General features: G+C 46.9%; 1 protein-coding gene across 3 annotated transcripts in view; it reads right to left on the bottom strand.

Annotated features, from left to right (window-relative positions):
• Nucleotides 1–17,774, bottom strand: part of rilpl1 (Rab interacting lysosomal protein-like 1) — a 40,825-nt gene extending 23,051 nt beyond the window's left edge. For 2 of the 3 annotated variants that reach the window (XM_059994545.1, XM_059994547.1), the window contains exons 1-3: nucleotides 17,168–17,774; nucleotides 9,444–9,594; nucleotides 378–499 (exon numbers count right to left, since the gene is read on the bottom strand). In XM_059994545.1, coding sequence (XP_059850528.1) covers nucleotides 378–499; nucleotides 9,444–9,594; nucleotides 17,168–17,452 — 558 coding nt within the window. In that variant the 5' untranslated portion in view covers nucleotides 17,453–17,774. The remainder of the gene's footprint in view (nucleotides 1–377; nucleotides 500–9,443; nucleotides 9,595–17,167) is intronic. The other variant, XM_059994546.1, reaches the window with a different exon arrangement.
• Between the last annotated feature and the right edge of the window lie 5,675 nt (nucleotides 17,775–23,449).

Raw genomic sequence — 23,449 nt, 5'->3', positions numbered from 1 at the left:
AACCATGGAATCTGCCTGTATCATCCCTTCCCAGGACAACCAGAACCACCTGCACCCTCTCCCAGTCCCCGGTTCCTGTCCTCCACAACATGTCGATGTCCTCACCCTTCCACCCAGCCCACATCACCTGCTGTGGCCAGGATCGGACAAACCCCCTGTACTCCAGGCTGTAAACTGTGGCTTCGGGATTACTGTCCCACCAGCCGTGTCCTGGGCCACAACACCGCCCCCAGAAATTTGTCACCCCAGCGCCCACTGCGCCTTAGAGGAGCTTGGCGGTGCGCAGTGTGAAGATGCAGCAAGAGGCCATCGAGAGTCAGAGGGGCAGCATCAGTTGGGAGGTGTCTGCGGGGAACACTGGTGGTGCCGACACTTACTGCCTCCACGTCTTCATTCTTCAGTGTCAGTTCTCGATCTTTGGCTCGAATCTCATCACGCTGCTTGTCAACCACCTCCTTCAGCTTCTTCATCACCAGCCGCTCCCTCTCTGACATCCCGGCTGCAAGAGAGCACAGACACCACCAAACCATAAAACTTCTAAGCCGGATCTGTCTCAGTCTGTTCACCTCCAGACATCCCTCAGACCTTTTCTGAGAGACCCTCCGGAAAAGTAATCAGGGTCAAGAGCAGAAGCAAAAATCAGATTTAATATCACCGACATAAAATCATGAAATTTGTTGCTTTGTGGCAGCAGGATATTGCAAGACAAAAAAAATAATTACAATTGGGGTGGCATGTTAGCTTAACCTGTAGATCAATGACCAATAAGCAACAAATGGGGATCAGCGTCCAGACGCTGCAAAAGTCTGCAAAGAATCACAGTCATAAAAAGACCATGATCACCCACATCATATGAGATGGCACATAATGAAGGAATGACTGGACCCAACGGTAGAGTTTGTTGATGAAATTCCTTGGAGACTAGAAGTTTTGGTAGAACAAATAAAGGTGCCCTGAATAGAGGAGTTTCTTTAAAGACCAATGACTATAACATGGGACAATTATAGACTGCATGTCCTGGAGCTATTAAGTGGGGAGCATCATTGTACAAGCACTTGGGGAGTTTGTCCCAAACTCAAATGTGAAACTTAAACTGCTCAACATGTTCAACAAGTTCATCATGGGTAAATCCCTCCCCACTATTAAGCACATTTACACAGAGTGTTGTCGCTGGAAAGCTGCATCCATTATCAGGGACCCCCAGCAATCAGGACATACTCTCTTCTCACGGTTGCCATCAGGAAGGACGTACACACCACCAGGTTTAGGAACAGCTATGACCCCTCAAACATCAGGCTCCTGAACCTGAGGGGATAACTTCACTCGCCCCATCCTTGAAATGTTCCCACAACCTATGGACTCACTTTCAAGGACTCTTCATCTCACTTTCTCAATATTTATTGCTCATTTATTTATTTTTCTTTATGTTTGTTTTTGCACTGTTTGTTGTCTTTCGTACATTGGTTGTTTGTCCATTCCATTGCATATGGTCTTCCATTGATTTTCAGGGGACTATATGGTGACATACATCTGCTTTGATAATGAATCCTACTCTGAACTTCGTTGGCGATTTGTTCAGAAAGAGACTTTCCCCACTGTACCATCAACAGGTTGTGAGAACATGGAGGCCCGATCTCCTTGGTTTATGCAGGAGGGTATGCCAAGGCTCTTCCTGACCCTGACCCATTTTGCACATCAGTGAAGTCTCAAAGCATCAACTACATGCTGAGATACTCCACGTGGCGCAAAGGAGACCAACAGTGTCTTTGCCCTCCCCGCCTGCTGGGTCCACTGCTCAAAGCCTTTTCCATCCAAGAGGCAACTGGAGAGAGATTCAGAGTGTTGTGGATTTAGCTCAGCACATGACAGAAAGCAGCCTCACCCCCCCCCCCACCCCATGAACTCTCTCAACACTTCTCATTGTCTTAGTAAAGCAGCCAGTATAATATCAAGGATCCCCACCCACCCTGGACATACCCTAATCTCCCCTCTTCCATCGGGCAGAAATACAAAAAGCCTGAAAGCACTTACCTCCAGGCTCAAAGACATCTTCTAACCCAGTTACCAGATATAGCCTTGCACCTTATTTCCTGCCTGCACCGCACCCTGTAACTGCCATAGACAGTACAGCACAGAAACAGGCCCTTGGGCCCATCTTGTCCAGGCTGAACCATTTAATCTGCCTACTCCCATCGACCTGCACTCAGACCACAGCTCTCCATACCCCTGCCCCATCCATGTACATATCCAAAACTTCTCTTAAAAAGACTGCTTGTATTTACCCCCTCATAACTTCATATACTTCTATCAAATCTCCTCTCAATCTTCTACGTTTCAAGGAATAAAGTCCTAACCTATTCAATATTTCCATACAATTCCGGTTCTCTAAACCCATGACTGCTACACTGTAATTGTTTTATCTTGTTCTACCTCAATGACTGTGTAATGATCTGATCTCTATGTACATTAAGGGGTTCCTTAAAGTTGTTATAGCCAAGGGTGGTAATATGGACAGGCTCCTATTATCTATTAAATGCTCTCAATGGCATGCATTTCAAATAGCCCCTGACATTCAAGTCCAGCTCCTGGCCTTCATGTGTAGCTTAGCTGCTAAGCCCAACAGAACAGTTTCTCCTGACAGGAAAAGGAACAGAGGTGCGTTACTGACACCTTAAAACCAGTCACTTTGGGCAGATGGGGCTCGCTAGTCGTGGCTGGCAGCTCATCTAGAAGGAAAACTGATCACAAACCTCTGCTGCCTTGTGGCTATACCCACTCATGAGGAAGGCTTCGGGAGTAGTGTCCCCCGCTTTCCGAACGTTCACTTTATGACATTTCACTTTTATGAAAGACCTACATTAGTACCTGTTTTCGCTAACCAAAAGAGGATTTTTGCTTTTACGAAGAAAGACGCCCACTTAAACTTGTGTTTACCCTGAGAAAGACTACCTTGACCATGAAGCCTTGTGTACAGGCAGGTGCGTGCACATCCGTGAGAGTGCCGATCTTTACAAATCGGTTTTGGCTCAATTTTCCAGATTCTGGTAAGTGAAGCTACACTGTGCATAAATTATTTCTACTTTATATAGGCTGTGTATTTATCATATCATTCCTGCTTTTACTATATGTTCATGTTATTTTAGGTTTTATGTGCTAATTGGTTTGATTTGGTAGGTTATTTTTTGGGTCTGGGAATGCTCACAAATTTTTCCCATATAAATTAATGGTAATTGCTTCTTCGCTTTACGACATTTCGGCTTACAAACGGTTTCATAGGAACACTCTACCTTCGGAGAGCGGGGGAAACCTGTAAACTCAGAAGAAAAGTTGGGAGCTGGAGTCCCTGAGGCAGTCCTACTTTGAGTTCAACACTGACTGGCAACTCCTGTGACTAAACTGTATGGGTTACTGCTGTTCCTTTGGGTCCATCAGATGCGTGGAGAGGGGGAGCTTGCTCCATGGGCAACAGCTTGCTCTCCATATCGTACTGCCTTGGCTTGTGTATCCAGACAGCTAGGATGCAACATTCACGGTCAACCCTGACCGATGGAGGCCTAACGAACAGTACACCAGACAAGCCTTTCACCCTAGCTCTGTCCATGTGACGGTAATAAACAATGCCAATTGTAACTGAACAGCCAATGAAAACACAAAGCTTTAACACCCTAGCTGAGCTATCTCACTGCTGCGTCAGGTATAACATTGTGACAACTGATTCAAGAGTCAGAGTGAAGGGTTTGTCCACTAGGAATGTGTGAGGGGCTATCAGTATGCACTGGGACCCTGCGCTCAACTTTACGGACGCTGTGCTCCATCTGGTAACACCAGCTGACCTTTGGTATTTTGATGCTATTTTGGACACAGCAAGTGAACAAGTCAAAGATTGGTCAGAGATCAACGCTTCAGGAGCTGAAACTCTTAGATGTGTTGAGAGACCCGGGTCACTCAGAGAAGACTGGCCACTCTCTCCACAGGTCCTGCTGTCCCGTGTCTGCAGTCACCAGCTGAACTCTGCACGTCAATCAGTGGGGGGTGGGGGTGGGTATGTAACTGCACACTCAGAACTGCATACAGCTCAGAACTGCAGCTGAGAGCTTCTCAACACTCTGGCTATTTCAGTCCCAACGTCACATTCCTGGCACTGACAACAGCCTGCAGACATCTTCCACACCCAGACACCTTTGGACAAACATAGAACTCAGCACAGAGCCCAAATGCAAACATTATAACCAAAACCAGTGATATTTTATTGGTACAATTTTGAGGATCATTACTCAAGTTCTCGTGTGAGGATTCAACCACCAAACTTCCACAGTGAAAAATGAAGATGAGTTCTTTGGACCATTTCTACGGTATATTCCATAAGATAAAGGAGCAGAATAATGTCACTTGGCTTATGGAGTCTGCTCTGCCATTTCATCATGACTGATCCATTTTCCTTTTCATCCCCAATTTCATGCCTTCTCTCCGCACCCCTTCATGCCCTGACTAATCAACCTCTGCCTTAAATATACCCAGTGACTTCGCCTCCACAGCTTCACGACTCTCTGGCTGAAGAAATTCCTCCTCGTCTCCATTCTAAAAGGATACCCCTCTATTCTGAGGCTGTGTCCTCTAGTCCTAGACTCCCCCACTATAGGAAACATCCTCTCCACATCCACTCTATCTGTGTCCTCTGGTCCCAGACTCCCCCACTATAGGAAATATCCTCTCCACATCCACTCTATCTGTGTCCTCTGGTCCTAGACTCCCCCACCACAGGAAACATCCTCTCCACATCCACTCTATCTGTGTCCTCTGGTCCTAGACTCCCCCACCACAGGAAACATCCTCCCCACATCCACTCTATCTGTGTCCTCTGGTCCTAGATTCCCCCACTATAGGAAACATCCTCTCCACATCCACTCTATCTGTGTCCTCTGGTCCTAGACTCCCCCACTATAGGAAATATCCTCTCCACATCCACTCTATCTGTGTCCTCTGGTCCTAGACTCCCCCACTATAGGAAACATCCTGTCCACATCCACTCTATCTGTGCCCTCTGGTCCCAGACTCCCCCACCATAGGAAACATCCTCTCCACATCCACTCTATCTGTGTCCTCTGGTCCTAGACTCCCCCACTATAGGAAACATCCTGTCCACATCCACTCTTTCGAGGCCTGTCAACATTCGATAGATTTCAATGAGCTCAGAATCAGGTTTATCATCACCGGCATGTGACGTGAAATTTGTTAACTTAGCAACAGCAGTTCAATGCAACGCATAATCTAGCAGAGAGAAAAATAATAATAATAAACAAGTAAATCAATTACTTGTACAGGTGTATTGAATAGATTTTTTAAAAATGTGCAAAAAACAGAAATACTGCATATTAAAAAAAAGTGAGGTAGTGTCCAAAGCTTCAATGACCTCACTGCTCATTCTTCTGAATTCTAGTGAATACAGGCCTAGACTCATTGAATGTTCCTCAAATGACAAATCTCTCAACCCTGGAATAATTTTTGTGAACCTCCTTTGAACCCTCTCCAGTTTCAGCACATCCTTTCAAAGATGAGGGGCCCAAAACTGCTCACAATACTCTAAGTGAGGTCTCACCAGTGCATTTTACAGCCTCAACATTACATCCTTGCTCTTATATTCTAGTCCTCTTGAAATGAATGCTAACATTGGATTTGCCTTCCTCAACGCAGAGTCTTCCTGCACATTAATGTTTAGGGAATCTTGCAGAACCTTTGAACCTCAGATTTTTGAATTTTCTCTCAATTTAGAAAATAGTCCATACTTTTACTCAACTTCCGCATCAGAAGTGAGGACATCTCTTCCTTGCTGACCATCCTCATGGGTGCATGCTCGGACCTTGCTCTACTCTCTACACACATGGCTGTATGGCTAAGCACAGCTCCAAGGCCACCTTCAAATTTGCCGATGATACCAGTGCTGTTAGAAAGATCACAGGTGGTGATGAGTCAGTGTACCAGAGCAGGAACGGTCACCCGTCATTTGAACTGAAGGGATGGGCCAAGTGTTTGATGCCGCTTACCTGGCTGAATGATGCCACAACAACCAGTAAATATGAATAGGAAGGGGAAAGAGGGTGAATATACCTCATAGGAATTCTCATTCCTAAACCCGGGAATTTTCCCTATTGCACTTAACCCATTCGCTTCCTCAATGAATCTGTCTCCATCATCCCACGGAGAGCTTAGTACAAACACCAACTTTACACCAAGTATAAGGTGGCTAAACACCATAATTCCCATTCTTGTTCCGATATGTCGGACTATAGCCTCCTCTTGTGCCACGACAAGACCACCCTCAGGGTGGAGGAACAACACCTTATATTCTGTCTGGGTAGCCTCCAACCTGATGGCATGAACATTGATTTCTCCTTCCTCCCTCTCACTCCCCTATTTCCTACTCTTGCCTTTTACCTCTCACCAGGCTATCACCTTCCCCCAGGTCTACTTCTATTTCCCTTTCTCCTGTGGTCTACTCTCCTCTATCAGATTCCTTCCTCTCCAGCCCTTGACCTTTCCCACCCACCTGGATTCACCTTTCACCTTCCAGCCATCCTCCACCCCCCGCCACTGTATCCAGAGATACCGGCCACGTGACAGACGCACTGCCACCTGGCTGGTCGGAGGACACACCACATGCCAATCAACATTTGGTCCCTCCCAACTAATCAATGCACACCTAAATTATTGGTCACCTTAATTGGATTATCTCGCCCAGCCCCATGCTATAAAAGGTGAGACTTGTGCCTGGCTTGGTCTCTCTTATAGACCACCTCATTGAAGGTAAGTGCATTGATTTATGTTTGGGAAGGTCTATCGTTTGTCCTGGTAAGGGAGCTGTGGCTATCCAAGGTCAAGGGGCATAGCTGTTGTACTGCTTTTCCCTTGTTCTTTGTATGTGTAACTGTACCCTGTCCCCACACCGCTTCCTGTGTACTGTAGTTGCTTGTGTTGACCCAACTTGCCCTGTAAATAAATTCCTTATTATTCAAACTGTGTGTGTCCAGGCCTCTACTGTTCAGACTCAAAGAACCAGTTATTTTCCATCACAACAGTCACCCACCTTTTTATTCTGGCACTTTCCCCCCTTCCTTCTCAGTCCTGAAGAAGGGCGTCGACTGAAACATTGACTGTTTATTCATTTCTATGGATATTGCCTGACCTCCAGCATTGTGTGTGTATGTGTGTTGCTTATACAAAGTCATTTGTATGACAACACTGGCTCTTTGTGAACACTTTTTCTCTGAATCCTTTGTTGTAAATGTACTCAGTGTCATAGAACCCTATGGCACAGATTCAGGCCCTTCAATCCTTCTGGTCCACGCCAAGTTATTAATCTGCCTGCTCCCATCGACCTGCACTGGGACCATAGCCCTCCACAATCCTCCCATCCATGTACCTATCCAAACTGCTTTTAAACGTTGAAATTGAAACCACAACCACCACTTGCGCTGGCTCGTTCCACACTCTCACCACTACCAAGTGAAGAGGTTCCTTTCACCCTAAACCCATGCCCTCCTGTTCTAGTCACTCCCAACCTCGTTTGCTCGTTACGTGCTGTGTTGTATAACGTGGGCGATCACGGTCTTTCCACGACCGTGATTGTTCTTGGCAAATCTTTCTACAGAAGTGGTTTGCCATTTTCTTCTGGGCAGTGTCTTTTCAAGACGGGTAACTCCAGCCATTATCAATACCCTTCAGAGATTGTCTGCCTGGCGTCGGGGTCGCATAACCAAGACTTGTGATGTGCATCAGCTACTCAAAACCACCACCCACCACTTGCTCCCACAGTTTAATGCGACCCTGATTGGGGGGGTGAGATGGGGGTGCTTAGCAGGTGTTACGCCTTGCCCAAGGGGGACCTGCTGGCTAGTGAGGGAAGGAGCACCTTTCATCTCCTTTTGTACAGACACATCTCCACCCTGCCACCTGCACCCAACCTCATGGACAAACATAAACAAGAGATTCTGCAGACACTGGAAATCCAGAACCACACATGCAAAATACAAGAGGAATCCAGCAGTTCAGGCAGCACCTATGGAGGGGAATAAATAGTCAACGCCAAAGTTTTGGGCCCAAACCGTTCATCAGGACAGTAGTTCCTCCGGCATTTTGTGTATTACTCAGTGGGGAAATACCTGCTTGCACTTACCCTATCTGCACCCCTCATAATTTTGTATTCTCGTGTTGGCCATGGCTAGAATTAACTCCTGTTTCAGCAAGGACCTGGATCTATTGCAATTTGCCAATCACCACAATAGGTCTACAGTGGATGCAATCTCATTGGCTCTCCGTGGATCACCTGGACAATACTAATACCCATGTCAGCATGCTGATCATTGGCTACAGCTCAGCGTTTAACACCATCGCTCCTACAGTTCCGATTGGAAAAACTCCAGAACTTGGGCCTCTGTACCTCCCTCTGCAACTGGATCCTTGACTTCCTAACCGGAAAACCACAATCTACAGATTGGAAATAACATCTCTACTTCACTGACAATCAACACTGACGCAACTCAGGGATATGTGCTTAGCCCACTGCCCTACTCTCTCTCTACACTCATGACTGTGTGGTTAGACATACCATTTATAAATTTGCTAACACAACTATTGTTGGCAGAGTTTCAGATGGTGACGAGAGGGCATTCAGGAGTGAGATGTATCAGCTAGTTGAGTGGTGCAACAAGCTTGCACTCAATGTCAGTAAGACCAAAGAAGTGACTGTGGACTTCAGAAAGGGTGAGACAAGGGAACACACACCAGTCCTCAGTGATCAGAAGTGGAAACAGCGAGCAATTGCAAGTTCCTGGGTGTCAATATCTCTAGGGATCTAACCTGCACCCAACATACTGATTCAGCTACAAAGGCAGCATGATTATATTTCATTAGGAGTTTGAGAAGACTTGGCCTGTCACCAAAGGCACTTGCAAATTTCTACAGATGTACCGTGAAAAGCATTCTAACTGGCTACATCACCATCTGGTATGAGGGATGGGGTGTTACTGCACAGGATCAAAATAAGCTGCAGAGAGTTGTAAACTTAGTCAACTCCATCACAGGCATGAGCCTCTGTAGTCTCCAGGACATCTTTAAGAAGCGATGCCTCAAAAAGGCGGCATCAATCATTAAGGACCCCCAATACCCAGGACACGTCTTGTTCTCATTGTTACCATCAGGAAGGAGGTATGGAAGCCTGAACGCATACACTCAATGACTCGGGAACAGCTTCTTCCCCTCTGACACGTACTTCTAAATGGACCATGAACCCTTGAACACTACCATACTACTTTGTTTCTATTTTTTGGCACTACTTATTTAATTCTTTACATATTATACGCTGGTGAAATTAAACCTGCTTATGATTTCAGAAGGCACATATCAACATGCCAGACAGAACAGTGGACTGACCACCCAAAAGCTTTTACCTTCCTGCTTGAGGATGTCTTCATCAGTAAAATGACCGTCTTTCTGGGAGAGGTTCTTCATCAGCTGCTTGTTCTCCTGCTGAAGCTGTGCAATTTGAGACAACAGATCCTGTGCTTCACCTCGCCACACGTCCTCCACCAGGACCAGTTCCTGAACACAGGACAGAGAGGCCATCAGACACACATAGTGACCACCCCCCACGAGGGAATGATACTTCCCACCAGCCATCGCTGTCCCTGTTATCCCCATCGACACTGAGCTTCACATGAACGAGGAATTTCAGTGCAGTCTAAGATTGCTCTCTATAGATGTGTAGAGGAGAGTATACTGACTGGCTGCGTCACTGCCTGGTATGGAAACACCAATGCCCTTGAACAGAAAATCCTACAAAAGGTAGTGGATTTGGCCCAGTCCATCACAGGTAAAGCCCTCCCAACCATTGAGCACATCTACATGAAACATTGCTGTAGGAAAACCATAATCATTAGAGATCCCCACCACCCTGGCCAAGCTCTCTTCTCACTGCTGCCATGAGGAAGAAGGTACAAGAGCCTCAGGACTCATACCACCAGGTTCAGGAACAGTTACTACCCCTCAATCATCTGACTCTTGAACAAAAAGGGACAACTACACTCACTTGTCCATCCATTAAGATGTTCCCACAACCAATGATCTCGCTTTAAGAACTCTTTACATCATGCTCTCATTATTTGTTGCTATTTATTTATATTTGCATTTCCACAGTTTGTTGCTTTCTGCACTCTGGCTGATCTTTCAATGATCCTGTTATAGTTACTGTTCCATAGGTTTGCTGGGTATGCCCACAGGAAAATGAATCTCAGGGTTGTACACGGAGACATGCATGCAGTTTGATAATAAAGTTTACTTGGAACTTCTGAGGATTAGTTTTATGTGTCACATGAACATGGAAATACACAGCGAAACTCGGCATTCACGTCAGCCCGAGGATGTGCTGGGGGCAGCCTGCAAGTGTCACCATGCTTCCAGTGCCTGCTCACAACTTACTAACCCTAATCCGCAAGCCTTTGAAATGCGGGAGGAAACCAGAGCACCCAGAGGGATTCTACACAGAAGAACATACAAACTCTTTACAGAGAGCGAAGGGAAGTGAACCCTGACCAGTGATCCTGGTGCTGTCAAACACTGTGCTAACCATTACACAGAACGCTGATCTGACATTGGAACTATGGAGGACTGGTCGTTGGAGAGTGAGCAGCTAGTGACGAGGTGGAGTGGGAGACTGGGGGAGGGGGGGAGAGCATGTTGCTCTCTGTATACAGACAGAGCAGCTCTGCATATGAGCAAAGTACAAGTGCATAGTGTGTGTAATGCACACAACGTGCTGGAGAAAATTGGCGACTCAGGCAGCATCTATGGAGGGGAATAAACAGTCCACAGTTTGGGCTGGGACCCTTCATCAGAACTGGAAAAGGAGAGGGCAGATGCCAGAATAAGAATGGTCAGTAGGGAGGACAAACTGGCAAGTGTTAGGTGAGACCAGGCAAGGGAGAAGGTGGGTGATGGATGAAGTAGGAAGCTAGGAGGGAATAAATGAAAGAGGTAAAGGGCCGAAGGAATCCTTTTCTGGCATTTGAACCCTTTCCTTTCCACTCCCATCCCTGGGCGCAACAGATAGAGCCAAGCAGGAATTCTACCTGAGCATTCCCAGTGGGACACTTCAAAGGCCCATGAGCATGGAAGTGTAGCGGCTAGCATCATGCTCTAACAGCGCAACGACGTAGGTTCAATTCCGTTGCTGTCTATAGAGAGTTTGAACGTTCTCTCCATGACTGTGGGTTTCCTCCGGGTGCTCTAGTCTCCTTCCACATTCCAAAGACAATCAGATTAGTTGGTTAATTGGTCACATAGGTGTAATTGGGTGGCATGGGCTCGTTAGACCAGAAAGGCCTGTTACCATGTTGTATCTCTAAATAACATCGATTATCTAATTAGGTGTGTAGCAACAAAACCAAAACAATTGCTGCTGCCAATGACCCTACAGATTTATAATATTTGCATGACACATCCTCACTCAATAATAATTGCTCCAAAAGTCAAAGATATGTATTCAATCCTTCATTAGCAAACATAAGGTCTTGAAGCGATGAAGCTTAAGCATACCCAAGTGTAATTGAGCACTACTGAGCAGTCATCAAAAGATACAACTTCCATCGGTCCCCAGCTACACACTGGGATGAACAAAACATGAATGGATGACTTATTCCCTTTGCTCATACCACACTTACCCCCCCCCCCCGAACCCCCAATCTATTGACCATAAACTCACAATATGATACAAGATAGAGAAGAGATAGAGAGTCAGCTGCTTTAATGTGTGATGAGGAGTTTGAGGCTCTAACTTGTTGGGAAATCTCTTCACGTGACAGTTGGCAAAATTAAACCTGGAGATTGCAGTTTATGTCTCCTGTTTACATGGGATGAGAGTCTGCGGATTACTGGATATTCCTGGTGTATGCTGCTTCCCTCCATCTTTCACCGTTCTGGTCTGGTGAATATTGACCTGTTTCTCCCTGCCCCCTCTCATCCATACCCTACTGAGAAACTCAGCAATATTACAAGGATCTGACAAAGGAAATTGGAATGGGGAGAAATGAAAGATGAGTTTTATTTGTCACATGCATATCAAAGCGTAACAGTGAAATGTGTAATTTGTGTCAACACAGCCTGAAGGGGCAGCCCACAATGTAGAAGACTGAGAGGAGATTTGATAGGGGTATACAAAATAATGGGGGGGGGGGGGGAGAGGGAGACAGGGTAAATGTAAGCAGGCTTTTGCCACTGCGGTGGGGTCAGACTACAACTAGAGGTCATGGGTTAAGTGTGAAAGGTGAAAAGTTTAAGGGGAATATGGGGAGACTTTCACTTGGAGGATCAGGAGTGCGGGGAATGAGCTGCCAGCACAAGTGTTGTCAGTGAGCTCGATGTCAATGTCTAAGAGAAGTTTGCGTAGTAAAGGTATGGAAGGCTATGGCAGGTCGATGGGAGTGGGTAGTTTAAATGTCTCAGCATAGGCTAGATGGACTGAAGGGCTAACTTCTGTGCTGTGCTTTCTATGGCACCAACGTAGCACGAGCCGTAACTCTTGTGGTCCATGCATCTTCGGAATGTGGGGAAACCAAAGAAAATCCACGTGGTCAGGGGAAGGACAAGCAAACTCTATACAGACAGTGGCAGAATTGAACCCCAATCACTGGCGCGGTGAAGCATTATGCTAACCGCTATGCTACTGTGCCAGCTGGAGCTGACTGACCAGCTCAATAGTGAACATTAATCTCAAATAAGCATCGCCTTTTTCAGCCTGGATTCCCTCTCCAAAAGCCCATGAATTGCTGGCTACTCGGGAAGAATATTCCGGGGTGAAAGCCTTTGGACTGTAAGGAATCGAGGGTTCTGGAGATGGAGATAAGTTGAGGTTGAGGCAATGTCATCAACTCTGAAGGATGGGGTGGGCACCAGTTGGTCAGTCAATGCCTGCTCCAATTTCCTTGTCATGCAGTTCTACTGCTGAGTTTCTCAGTGGGGGTCAGGGAGAAAGAGACCAAAAATTCCTCAGACCAGACGGTGACAACATGGAGGGAAGCAGCGTACAGCAGGAATAGCCAATAATTTGCAGCCTCTCATCCAATGAAAACAGGAGATGTAAACTGCAATCTCCAGGTTTAATTTTGCCGAATGTCACGTAGGGAGATTTCCCAACAAGTCAAAGCCTCAAATTCTTCATCACAATTAATGAAGCTGACACCTTGCAGAACAATTAAACAATTAACATCAACATTTCTCAATGTTGGGGCTGTTTCAGGAGCGGACCCAAAGTAGAACAATACAGCACAGGAACAGGCCATTCGGCCCACAATGTCATGCCAAACTGGTTAAAAAGTAAACTTAAAAACTTCTAAACACTAATCCCTCCTACCTACACAATGTCCTCATATTCCACCTTCCTCAGATTCATATGCCTATCTAAATGTCTCTTAAAAGCCTCTACTGAATTTACCCCTACCACCATACCAGGCAGCACATTCCAGGCATCCAACACTGAGTAAAAAATCCTACTCCTCACATCCCCTGCTCATCTTCAATGCATGCCCTCTGGTATCAGCATTTCCACCTGGGGGGTAAAAAAAATACTTGTCTACTCTATCTATGCCTCTTACAATCTTTTCGAGCTTTACAGGTTTAGCTGGGCAAATTTCCAGACAGTTCCATGAGACTGGCCCAAACTAGGATGTACACTTATCCAGTCAGATGCTTCACTCAGGCTTGGCAACTCTCCCTGTTAACTTGGGTTAACATGTTTGACGCTGATGGAATATGTCGAAGAAGCTCCGATCCATTAGATGAGAGCACTTGGGCGTTGGTGTTTACCCAATTAGTGATCCTGTTAGGAACTTTTCTCCTCGTCAGAGGATATTTTGGGACCCAACATAACGCGAGAGCTGCTGCCAAGTGCCAGCGTCACCCTATAATCACATGCCGGGAGCAAACATGTAATCACACTGAAACGGGCGGGCAGTAGCAGAAATAACCTCCGCTTGCTAACCAACTTCCCCAAGTTAATTTCTCGTTGGATGACTGCCCAGCGTTGGCCCAGGGAGGGGAGAGCTCTGGGAACACACTCTGAGCAACACACAAAATGCTGGACAGAACCCGACATCCATCATTAAGGACCCCATCACCTATGTCATGCCCTCTTCTCACTGCAACCATTGGGGAGAAGGTACAGGAACCTGAAGACACACACTCAATGATTCAGGAACAGCTTCTTCCCCTCTGCAATCAGATTTCCGAATGGACATTGAACCCATGAACATGACCTCACTATTTTTGCATTACTTATTTAATTTTTAATATATATTTCATATTGTAATTTATAGTATCTACATATTGCACTGTACTGCTGTGGCAAAACAACAAATTTCATGACCTATATAATTCAGTTTTTTTTCTCTATTATGTAATACATTGTACGGCTGCCACAAAGTTAACAAATTTCACAACATATGCCAGTGATACGAAACCTGATTCTGATAATTATTTGGTGAAATGAAAGAACCAGAGGAAACGTACCTAGAGTGAAACACTGTGGGTTAGTACAGAAACAGAACTCTGATTTCAGCCCAGGACCAGGAACAGAACCCTCGGGTAACCCTGGAAAGACTTTGCCAACTTAGATGTTCAACCAGTGTGCAAAAGTCTACAAACTGTGCAAATACAAAAATAAATATCGAGACCATGGGACGAAGAGTCCTTAAAAGTGATTCAATTGGCCGCAGGAACATTTCGATGATGGGCAAGTGAAGTTGAGTGAAGTTATCCCCTTTGGTTCAATAGCCTGATGTTTGAGGGGTAATGAATGTTCCTGAACTTGGAGGTTGAGCCCTGAGACTCCTGTACCTTCTTCCTGATGGCAGCAGAGGGAAGAGAGCATGTCCTGGGTGGTGTGGGTCCCTGATGATGGATGCTGCTTTCCCAGAACAGCATATCATGTAGATGTGCTCAGTGGTGGAGAGGGCTTTACTCATGATGGACTGGACCGTATTCACTCATTTTTGTAGGATTTTCCATTCAAGGGCAGTGGCGTTTCCATTCCAGGCTGTGATACATACAGTCAATATATGCTCCATAGAAGTTTGTCAGTTTTGCCAAATCTTCGCAAACTCCTAGTTTTGAGGGGATGATGGTATTGAACACTGAGCTGTAGTTGATAAAGAGCATCCTGATGTATGCACCTTCACTGTCCAGATGTTCCAGGGTTGAGTAAAGAGCCAATGAAATGGCATCTGCTGTGGACCTGTTGTGCTGGTAGGCAAACTGGAATGGATCCAAGTCACCTCTCAGGCAGGAGTTGATGATTCATCAGCAACCTCTCAAAACTTCATCACTGTGGATGCAAGTGCTACCGGATGATAGTTATTGAGGCAGGTTACCACGTTCTTCTTGGGCACCGGTACAAGTGAAGCCTGCTTGAAGAACGTGGATACCTCAGACTGCTGAAGCGAGAGGTTAAAGATCTCAGTGAACACTCCAGCTAGTTGATCAGCACAACTCGTTAGTACATGGCCTGGTACCTCTTCTGCGCTGGATGCTTTCCATAGGCTCAGCCTCAGACCAAAATCACAGGATCATCAGGGGGAGGGGCTGTGGGGGTTGGTGATGGTTCCTCCATGTTTTAAAACATAGAAGGTGTTCAACTCATCTGGAAGCGAAGCCCTGTTGTTACCCATGTTGTTTGATTTCACTTTATAAGAGGTGATAGCATTCGAGCCCTGCTACAACTGTCGAGCATCCATAATTGTTTCCAGTTTAGTCCAGAATTGCCACTTTATCCGCGAGATGGCTTTCTGGATCATATCATGGTTCCCAGAATTGAATGCCTCTGATCTGCCCTCAACAGAGTGTAGATTACCTGGTTCATCCATGGCTTTTGATTAGGGAAGACCCTGAATGATTTTGTGGGGTCACACTCATCTACAATGGCTTTAATAAAAGTCTGTTACAACCAAGGTGTATGCATTCAGATCCACAGAACACGGGCCAAACCATTGACTTGAAGCGGTCCCACAGCTGCTTCTCTGCCTTCTGCAATCACCATTCTCTCTGGAGCTTTGCTCTTGAGCCTCTGCCTGCATGTAGGTAGGTAGAAGGACAGCCAAGTCACCCGAATTACTGAAGTGCAGTCTGGGGTGTGGAGCAGTAGGCATTCCTTATCTCACTATAATGGTGGTCCAGTGGGCTGGGACCTCTGGTGCTACAGGTTATATGCTGATTGTAATTGGGCAGGGGTTTCTTCAAACAAGCCTGGTTGAACTCCCCGACTACACACATCGAAATGCACAGTGAAATGTATTGTTTGTGTCAATAACCAACGCAGTCCATCCTTGGGATGCTGGGGGCAGCCCACAAGAGTCGCCACACTTCTGGCACCAACATCGGATGCCCACAACTCACTAGCCCGTACGTCTTCAGACAGTGGGAGGAAACTGGAGCACCAAGAGGACACGGGGAGAAGGTACAAACTCCTTACAGACAGCAGTGAGCATCAAACCCCAACAGAGGACTGCAGACGTTGTAAAGCAATTGTGCCACCCACTATGCCACTGATAACAGACTGGCCGGTTGGAGCACCGGGTTTGTCCCGAGCTTTGCGGACAAGCCTTACCTCGGTAAACGTCAGTGTCCTAACTGCACCGAAACAGCTTGGCTCAGAACAGTTCCTCAGTACTACCGCCAGATGATGTCCAGACCCAGCGACCCCTCAGCCCTGCCATGAACACTCTCAAGCCCGGGGTTAGACAATGGGCTAGTAACCCCGTTCCGTAACACCCCAGAGCCGCAGAAACACCAGCAGAAGCTCTAAAGACCTCATTCATCCCCAGGAGAGGGAGGATCTTCGCTGAGAAGATCTATGAAGTGGTGTGGTGAAAGCGGAAGCCACAGGGCCGATCAGCCTTCCCAAGGCAGCGGACTCGGGCCAGCTGCTGCCTGCAGCCCAAGCCCCAGCAGGGGGGATGGGCTTTAGAAGCTGAAGGGTTCCAAATAAATCAGAAATGGTCGGATGACGGGAGAAAGTGAGGAGGCGGGTGGGGGGTTGAGGAGGGGAAGGCGGTTTGAGATCCCGGTTCCTCTCTACGGCCAACCCCAGACGGCCTGGGCTCCGGACCGGGAGGCGGCCGCCACTCACCTGCTGGTGCTTGCGCTCCTTTTCGATGCGCTCGGTCCTCTCGAGCCGCAGGCGGCCGAGCTCCAGCCGCAGCTCCTCCAGCTCGGGGTTGCTGCGGTTGCGGCTCACCAGCTCCTCCAGCATCTCCAGCACCCGAACCACTTTGGGCAGCAGCTTGGCGATGGCGTCGCAGCCGAAAGAGTCGATGATGCGCTCGAACTCCTGGCCGACCAGCGCCGCGATGTCGTACACGTCGGTGACCGAGAGCTCGGCCGGAGCCTTGTCCAGGGCCGAGGCCGCTTCCATGGCCGGGCCTCGCTAGTTCGCCCGTCCCCTCCCTTCGCTCTCTCCTCCTCCTCCTCCCTCTCGGCTTTACACGTTCCCTTTGTTTTTCTCTTCCCTCTATCCTTAACTTTCCTGAACTCAAAACTTACTTTGCTTCTCTCTCCCTGACTTTGCTCCCTCCCTCCTCACGCTCGCCTCTGCCCACGGACCTTTCTCCGTCACCAATTCTCCCCCGGTCCCTCTCCCTCCGGGATATTTCTGGATCACCAGCTCTCCGCTCTTCCCGGGACCTTCCTCCGAAACCAATTCTCCCCCACTCCCCTCCCTCCTCACACTCTTCTCTGCCTCCGGGACCTTTCTCCCCCCACCCCCCCCCCCCGGACCTTTCTCCGTGACTAGTTCTCCCCCCAGTCCCGCTCTCTCCCTTCGGGACCTTTCTCCACCACTAATTCTTCCCCCACCCCCCAGGACCTTTCTCCGTGACTAGTTCTCTCCCCCCGCCCCCCCAGTCCCGCTCTCTCTCCCTCCGGGACCTTTCTCCACCACTAATTCTCCCCACTGGCCTCACTATCCTCCTGGGATCTTACTCCGTCACCAGTTCTCCCCCCGGGCCCTTCCTGCCATCAATTCTGCCCCCAGGACTTTTCTTGGTCACTAATTCCCCCACCCTTCCCACTCCAGGAGACTTGACAACGCCAAATCACCGCGGGCGGAGGCCGCGATGCGCATGCGTTGCAGTCCGGCCGGGCGCAGCCCAGCACAGAGGGTCTGTGGGGTCCGTGTGCCCGGCCAGTCGCGCTGACCCGCGAGTTCTTCACAAACATTCCTGCCGGCGGACAGATATTAGGTTAGTTCGTTCTTCCAACCGGCTCCAGATCCTTCTCAACTTCTGAAATAAAGTCGAGGAGGCTGAAATTACGTCAGCAGCTCGGGCAGCTTCAGTGATCACGGCGTTAACGTGGATTAAATATCACCACACTTCGAAATGGTCCCATTGAACCCGCAAAGCACAGTAATAGGTGCCATAGTACTAGGTAACTCCTTGAACAGTGCTAGATTCTTTCTCTTTGAAACACCCACGGTGTCAAGACCCTATAAAAATGTAAGATGTTTCTTTCGAGTCCGCTCTCAGTGCGCTATGTTCCAAGTTCGGCAAGTCCAACCCTCCCTCCTCGGTCAACCTGGTGTTACCATACCAAACCCTTCAAAACCTGCATCGACATCTTTCTGTTAGTATTGTGACCAGTGGCTTCCGCAGTATTCTCGATGTGATCCTCCCAGTGCCCAGTCTGACAGAAGTCCAACCTCCCTAAATTTTCTACGCAATAGCCCTAGTAATTTATTTCTCACAATACGTGTCCTTTGTAAATCTTAACCTAAGCTACCAAGATTCCTGTGCAAGAGCTTTCAAAGTCCCGGAAACTCATACGATTTAGAAAATCCACCTGTTTTAAAAAAAATCTTGCTAAAATGGACATTTTTACATTTTCCCCACACTGCTAGATCACACTTCCCCACATTTGCCAGATCTTTGCCCACACTCAGAATCAATTAAGTTTAAGATCGCTGGCATACGTTGTGAAATTTGTTGTTTAGAGTTAGATAGAGCTCTTAACGATAGCGGAGGCAAGGGATATGGGGAGAAGGCAGGAACGGGGTACTGACTGTGGGTGATCAGTCATGATCACATTGAATGGCGGTACTGGCTCGAAGGGCCGAATAGCCTACTCCTGCACCTATTGTCTATTGTGTTGCAGCAGCAGTACAGTGCATTACATAAAAATTACTCTAACTTACAATTAAAATGTATTTTTTTTTTAAAAAAAAAACACAAAAGTAGAGCAAAATAGTGAGGTAGTGTACCTGGGTCATTGCCCTGTGGAGCTGCAGCTCCCGAGAGAACGTGTTAGGGAACTGAAGCTGCAGCTCAATGCAGTCATACGGGAGACTGAGGAGGTGATAGTCAGGAGCTATTGGGAGGAAACCTTGGGTTGCAGGAAGCAGGTGACTGGGTGACTGCCAGGAGAGGGAAAGGGAATAGGCAGCTGGGCAGAGTACCTCTGCTGATGAGGAATACCACCTACTGGAGGGAGCCACAGTGACCGAGTCTGGTGCTGTGGCTCAGAAGAGCAGAGAGATGAAGAGGACTGCGGTGTTGATTGGAGACTCCATAGACGAGATCCTGCGGGCACGATAGAGACACCCGGGTGGTATGTTGTCTCCCAGGTGCCAGGGTCAGGGATGTCTCTGATCGGGTCCACAGCATTCTAAAGGGGAAGGGTGAGCAGCCAGAAATCTTGCTCTATACTGGCACCAATGGCATAGGTCGACAAGGTGAAGAGATATTTTAGGGAGCTAGGTAGGAAGCTGTGAAATAGGACTTCCAGGGTAATAATCTCTGGATTGCTGCCCATGCCATGCACCAGTGAGTGTAAGAATAGGGTGATACGGTAGATGAATGTGTGCCTGAGGAACTGGTGAAGGGGGCGGAGATTCAGATTTATGGATCATTGGGATCTCTTCTGGGGAAGGTACAGCCTGTACAAAAGGGATGGGTCATACCTGAATCCAAGGGGAACCAATATCATTGTGGACAAGTTGGCTAGAGTTGCTCGGGAAGGTTCAAACTAATTTGGCAGGGGGATGGGAACTGGAGTGATAGTGCTGAGGATGGGACAGTCGGTTTACAAACAGTGGCAAAGTGTAGTGAGACTGGTAGCAAGGAGAGGCAGTAAATAGGGCAAAATTGCAGTCACAGGATGTTGCAATATTAAAGATGGACAAAATCTAAAAAGGCGAATATGCAAATGAAGCTGCTATATTTGAATGCATACAGTATATGGAATAAGGTCGATGAACTTGTAGTGCAGTTACAGGTTGGTATGCATGATGTTGTGGGCATCACTGAATCATGGCTGAAAGATGATAGGTGGGGGCATAATGTCCAAGCATACACATTGTATCGAAAGGACAGGCAAGTAGGCAGAGGGGGTGGCATTGCTCTGTTGGTAAAAATTGAAATTAAATCATTAGAAAGAGGTGACATAGGGTTGGAAGGTGGTGAATCATTGTGGATAGAGCCAAGGAACTGCAAGGGTAAAACAAACCTAATGGGAGTTGTATACAGACCCCCAAACAGCAGTAAGGATGCAGGATACAAATTACAATGAGAGAAAGAAAATGCATGCCAAATGGGGGATTTCACTATGCAGGTAGATTGGAAAAATCAGGTTGGTGCTGGATGCCAACAGGGAGAATTTCTAGAACACCTAAGAGCAGGTATTTTAGAGCAGCTCATGGTTGAGCCCACTTGTGGATCAACTATTCTGGATTGGGTGTTGGGCAATGAATCAGAACTGATTAGAGAGCTTAAGGAAAAGGAAACCTTAGGAGACAGTGATTATAATAGACCATCAGACAAAGGAGCAGAAATAGACCATTTGGCCCATTGAGTCTGCTCTGCCATTCAATCATGGCTGATCCTTTTCTCCCCTCCTTTGCCCCACTCCCTGGCCTTCTCTCCATAACCTTTGATACTGTGTCTAATCTAGAACCTATCAATCTCTGTCTCAAGTACACCCAATGATTTGACCTCCACAGCTGCCTGTGGTAAGAAATTCCATAAATTCACCACCCTCTGGCTAAAGAAATTTCTCTGCATCTCTGTTTTAAATGGACGCCCCTCTATCCTGAGGCTGTGCCCTCTTGTCCTAGACTCCCCCACCATAGGAAACATCCTTTCCACATCTACTCTGTCTAGGCCATTTGAAAGTTATCAATGAGGTACTCTCATCCTAAATTCCAGCAAGTACAGACTCAGAGCCATCAAACATTCCTCATATGATAACCCTTTCATTCTCAAAATCATCCTTGTGAACCTCCTCTGGACCCTCTCCAATGCCAGCACATCTTTTCTTAGATGAGGAGCCCAAAACTGTTCACAATACTCGAGGTGAGGCCTCACCAGTGTCTTATAAAGCCTCAGCATCACATCCCTGCTCTTGTATTTGAGATCTTTTAAATGAATGCTGACCTGGCATTTGCCTTCCTCATCACCGACTCAACCTGCAAGTTAACCTTCAGAGCCGGGGTTCCCAACCTGGGGTACCTGCACCCCCAGAGGGTGCGAGATGGAATTTCAGGGGGTTTGACAAAGAGTGGCTTGTGTCCTTGAGTGACGAGTGACGAGTCACGAGTCATCACTCAGCCAGCTGCCAGGGTGCCTTGAAAAGAGGTAGTAACGTTTGTCCCAAGCACACTCCAGTCTTCCGCTGCCTGAGTCGAGAGAGACGTAAACTCACTCCAGTCTCCCGCTGCCTGAGTCGAGAGAGACGTAAACTCACTACAGTCTCCCGCTGCCTGAGTCGAGAGAGACGTAAACTCACTCCAGTCTCCCGCTGCCCGAGTCAGCGTTGAGGAGTCTCATCAGTGTTAGCTAGAAGGTTACATCTCAGAGTTAAAAATCATCTCATAATGCCAAAATCTTTATACATCCCAAATTAACCATTGAGCAACGACTTCGCTTTAAAACCAAACCTGCAGACAGTAGGTAAATAATTCAATTATAAACTTTTAAAAAGAGGCATTTTGATAAAAAAGCAGCTGAAGTCATTCATTCGTATTTGTCTCAATGCATTGAAGAAGTTTTTGAATTTCAAAGGTTTTTTTTCTCTTAAAAGGTTTTTCTCTTGAATCGTCGATAATTTTGAATTGTTAGTTGAGGTATCATGTCTAGCACCGAGGACTTTGAATCGTGTGATGGGAGTTCGTATCTCCGTTAATCATCGGAAATATGTGTGTAAATTCAGTAAAGAGTGCCCTAATAAATCGCGTCGTGTCCCCGTAGCATTTTCACCTGACGATTTATCTTGGCGTAACCGCAGATAATATCGTAATGTGGCGACCCATTTCCTGGCGCATCCGAACCGACTCACAATTAGATAGCCTACGGGGGTTTGCGAGCACAGAGCTTTGGAGCCTCCGCGCCATGGGGGGCCGGTTGAGGGAGGCTTAAAAGTGAGGCTGAAGTTTTCGAATAAAGTTTTTTCCTTCGACTGCAGTTACCGACTCCGTGTCGTAATTTTAGCGCTGCGTGTAGCACACCGCTACAGTAATATAATATTCGAAAGAGTATTTCTCGCGATACTTTGCTATAGGCGTGTCCGGTTGAGTAAAGCGGTCATCCCTGACTTCGTCAGATAGTTTTTCTCATATTAGCTCTTATTTCTCTCTTTACCCTTAACCCTTCATTAACCCTTCATGTCAAAAAGAAGGAAATGGAATGATGACTATGTGTGCTTTGGTTTCACTTGCACAACAGGAAATGATGCCTTGCAAAAACCCCAGTGCATTCTTTGTAGCGTTGTGTTTTCACTCAAACCTGAAGCCATCCAAGCTTCAAGAGCACTTCAAGAACAAGCATGGCGGAGCTGATGTTGAAGGACATGATGTTGGGTCATTGAAAAGCAAAAGAGCTCGTTTTGATTCACAAGGAACTCTTCCAAAATTAGGTTTCATTTCTGTTGAAAAACCACTACTTGCTTCATACCAAGTGGCATATAAAGTGGCCAAATCCAAGAAGCCCCACACAATTGTGGAAGATCTCATCAAGCCATGTGCACTGGAAATGACAACAATTAACCTGGGCAAAGAAGCAAGACAAAAATTTGAACAGGTGCCCCTATCAAATAATGTCATTCACAACAGAATCAGTGATTTGAGTGAAGATATTTTGGACCAAGTCATCTCAGATGTCAGAGCTAGTCCTCTTAAAATCTCTATTCAGTTGGTTGAGTCAACTGATGTCTCCAGTTGTAGTCAACTCATCACATTAGTGAGGTATGTCAATGATGGTGCTGTGAAGGAAGATTTCCTGTTTTGTAAAGATCTGAAAACAAACACAACTGCAAAGGATGTGATGCAGCTGGTGAAAGACTTCTTTGCCAAACATAATTTAGATATCGAAGTCATTGGTTCTGTGTGCACTGACGGGGCACCTGCAATGCTTGGAAATAAATC

The sequence above is a fragment of the Hypanus sabinus genome, chromosome 18 (genome assembly GCF_030144855.1).
Source record: "Hypanus sabinus isolate sHypSab1 chromosome 18, sHypSab1.hap1, whole genome shotgun sequence".
Lineage (NCBI taxonomy): Eukaryota > Metazoa > Chordata > Chondrichthyes > Myliobatiformes > Dasyatidae > Hypanus > Hypanus sabinus.
The sequence above is the reverse complement of the archived record's forward strand: the minus strand, read 5'-3'. Positions and strand labels throughout refer to the sequence as shown.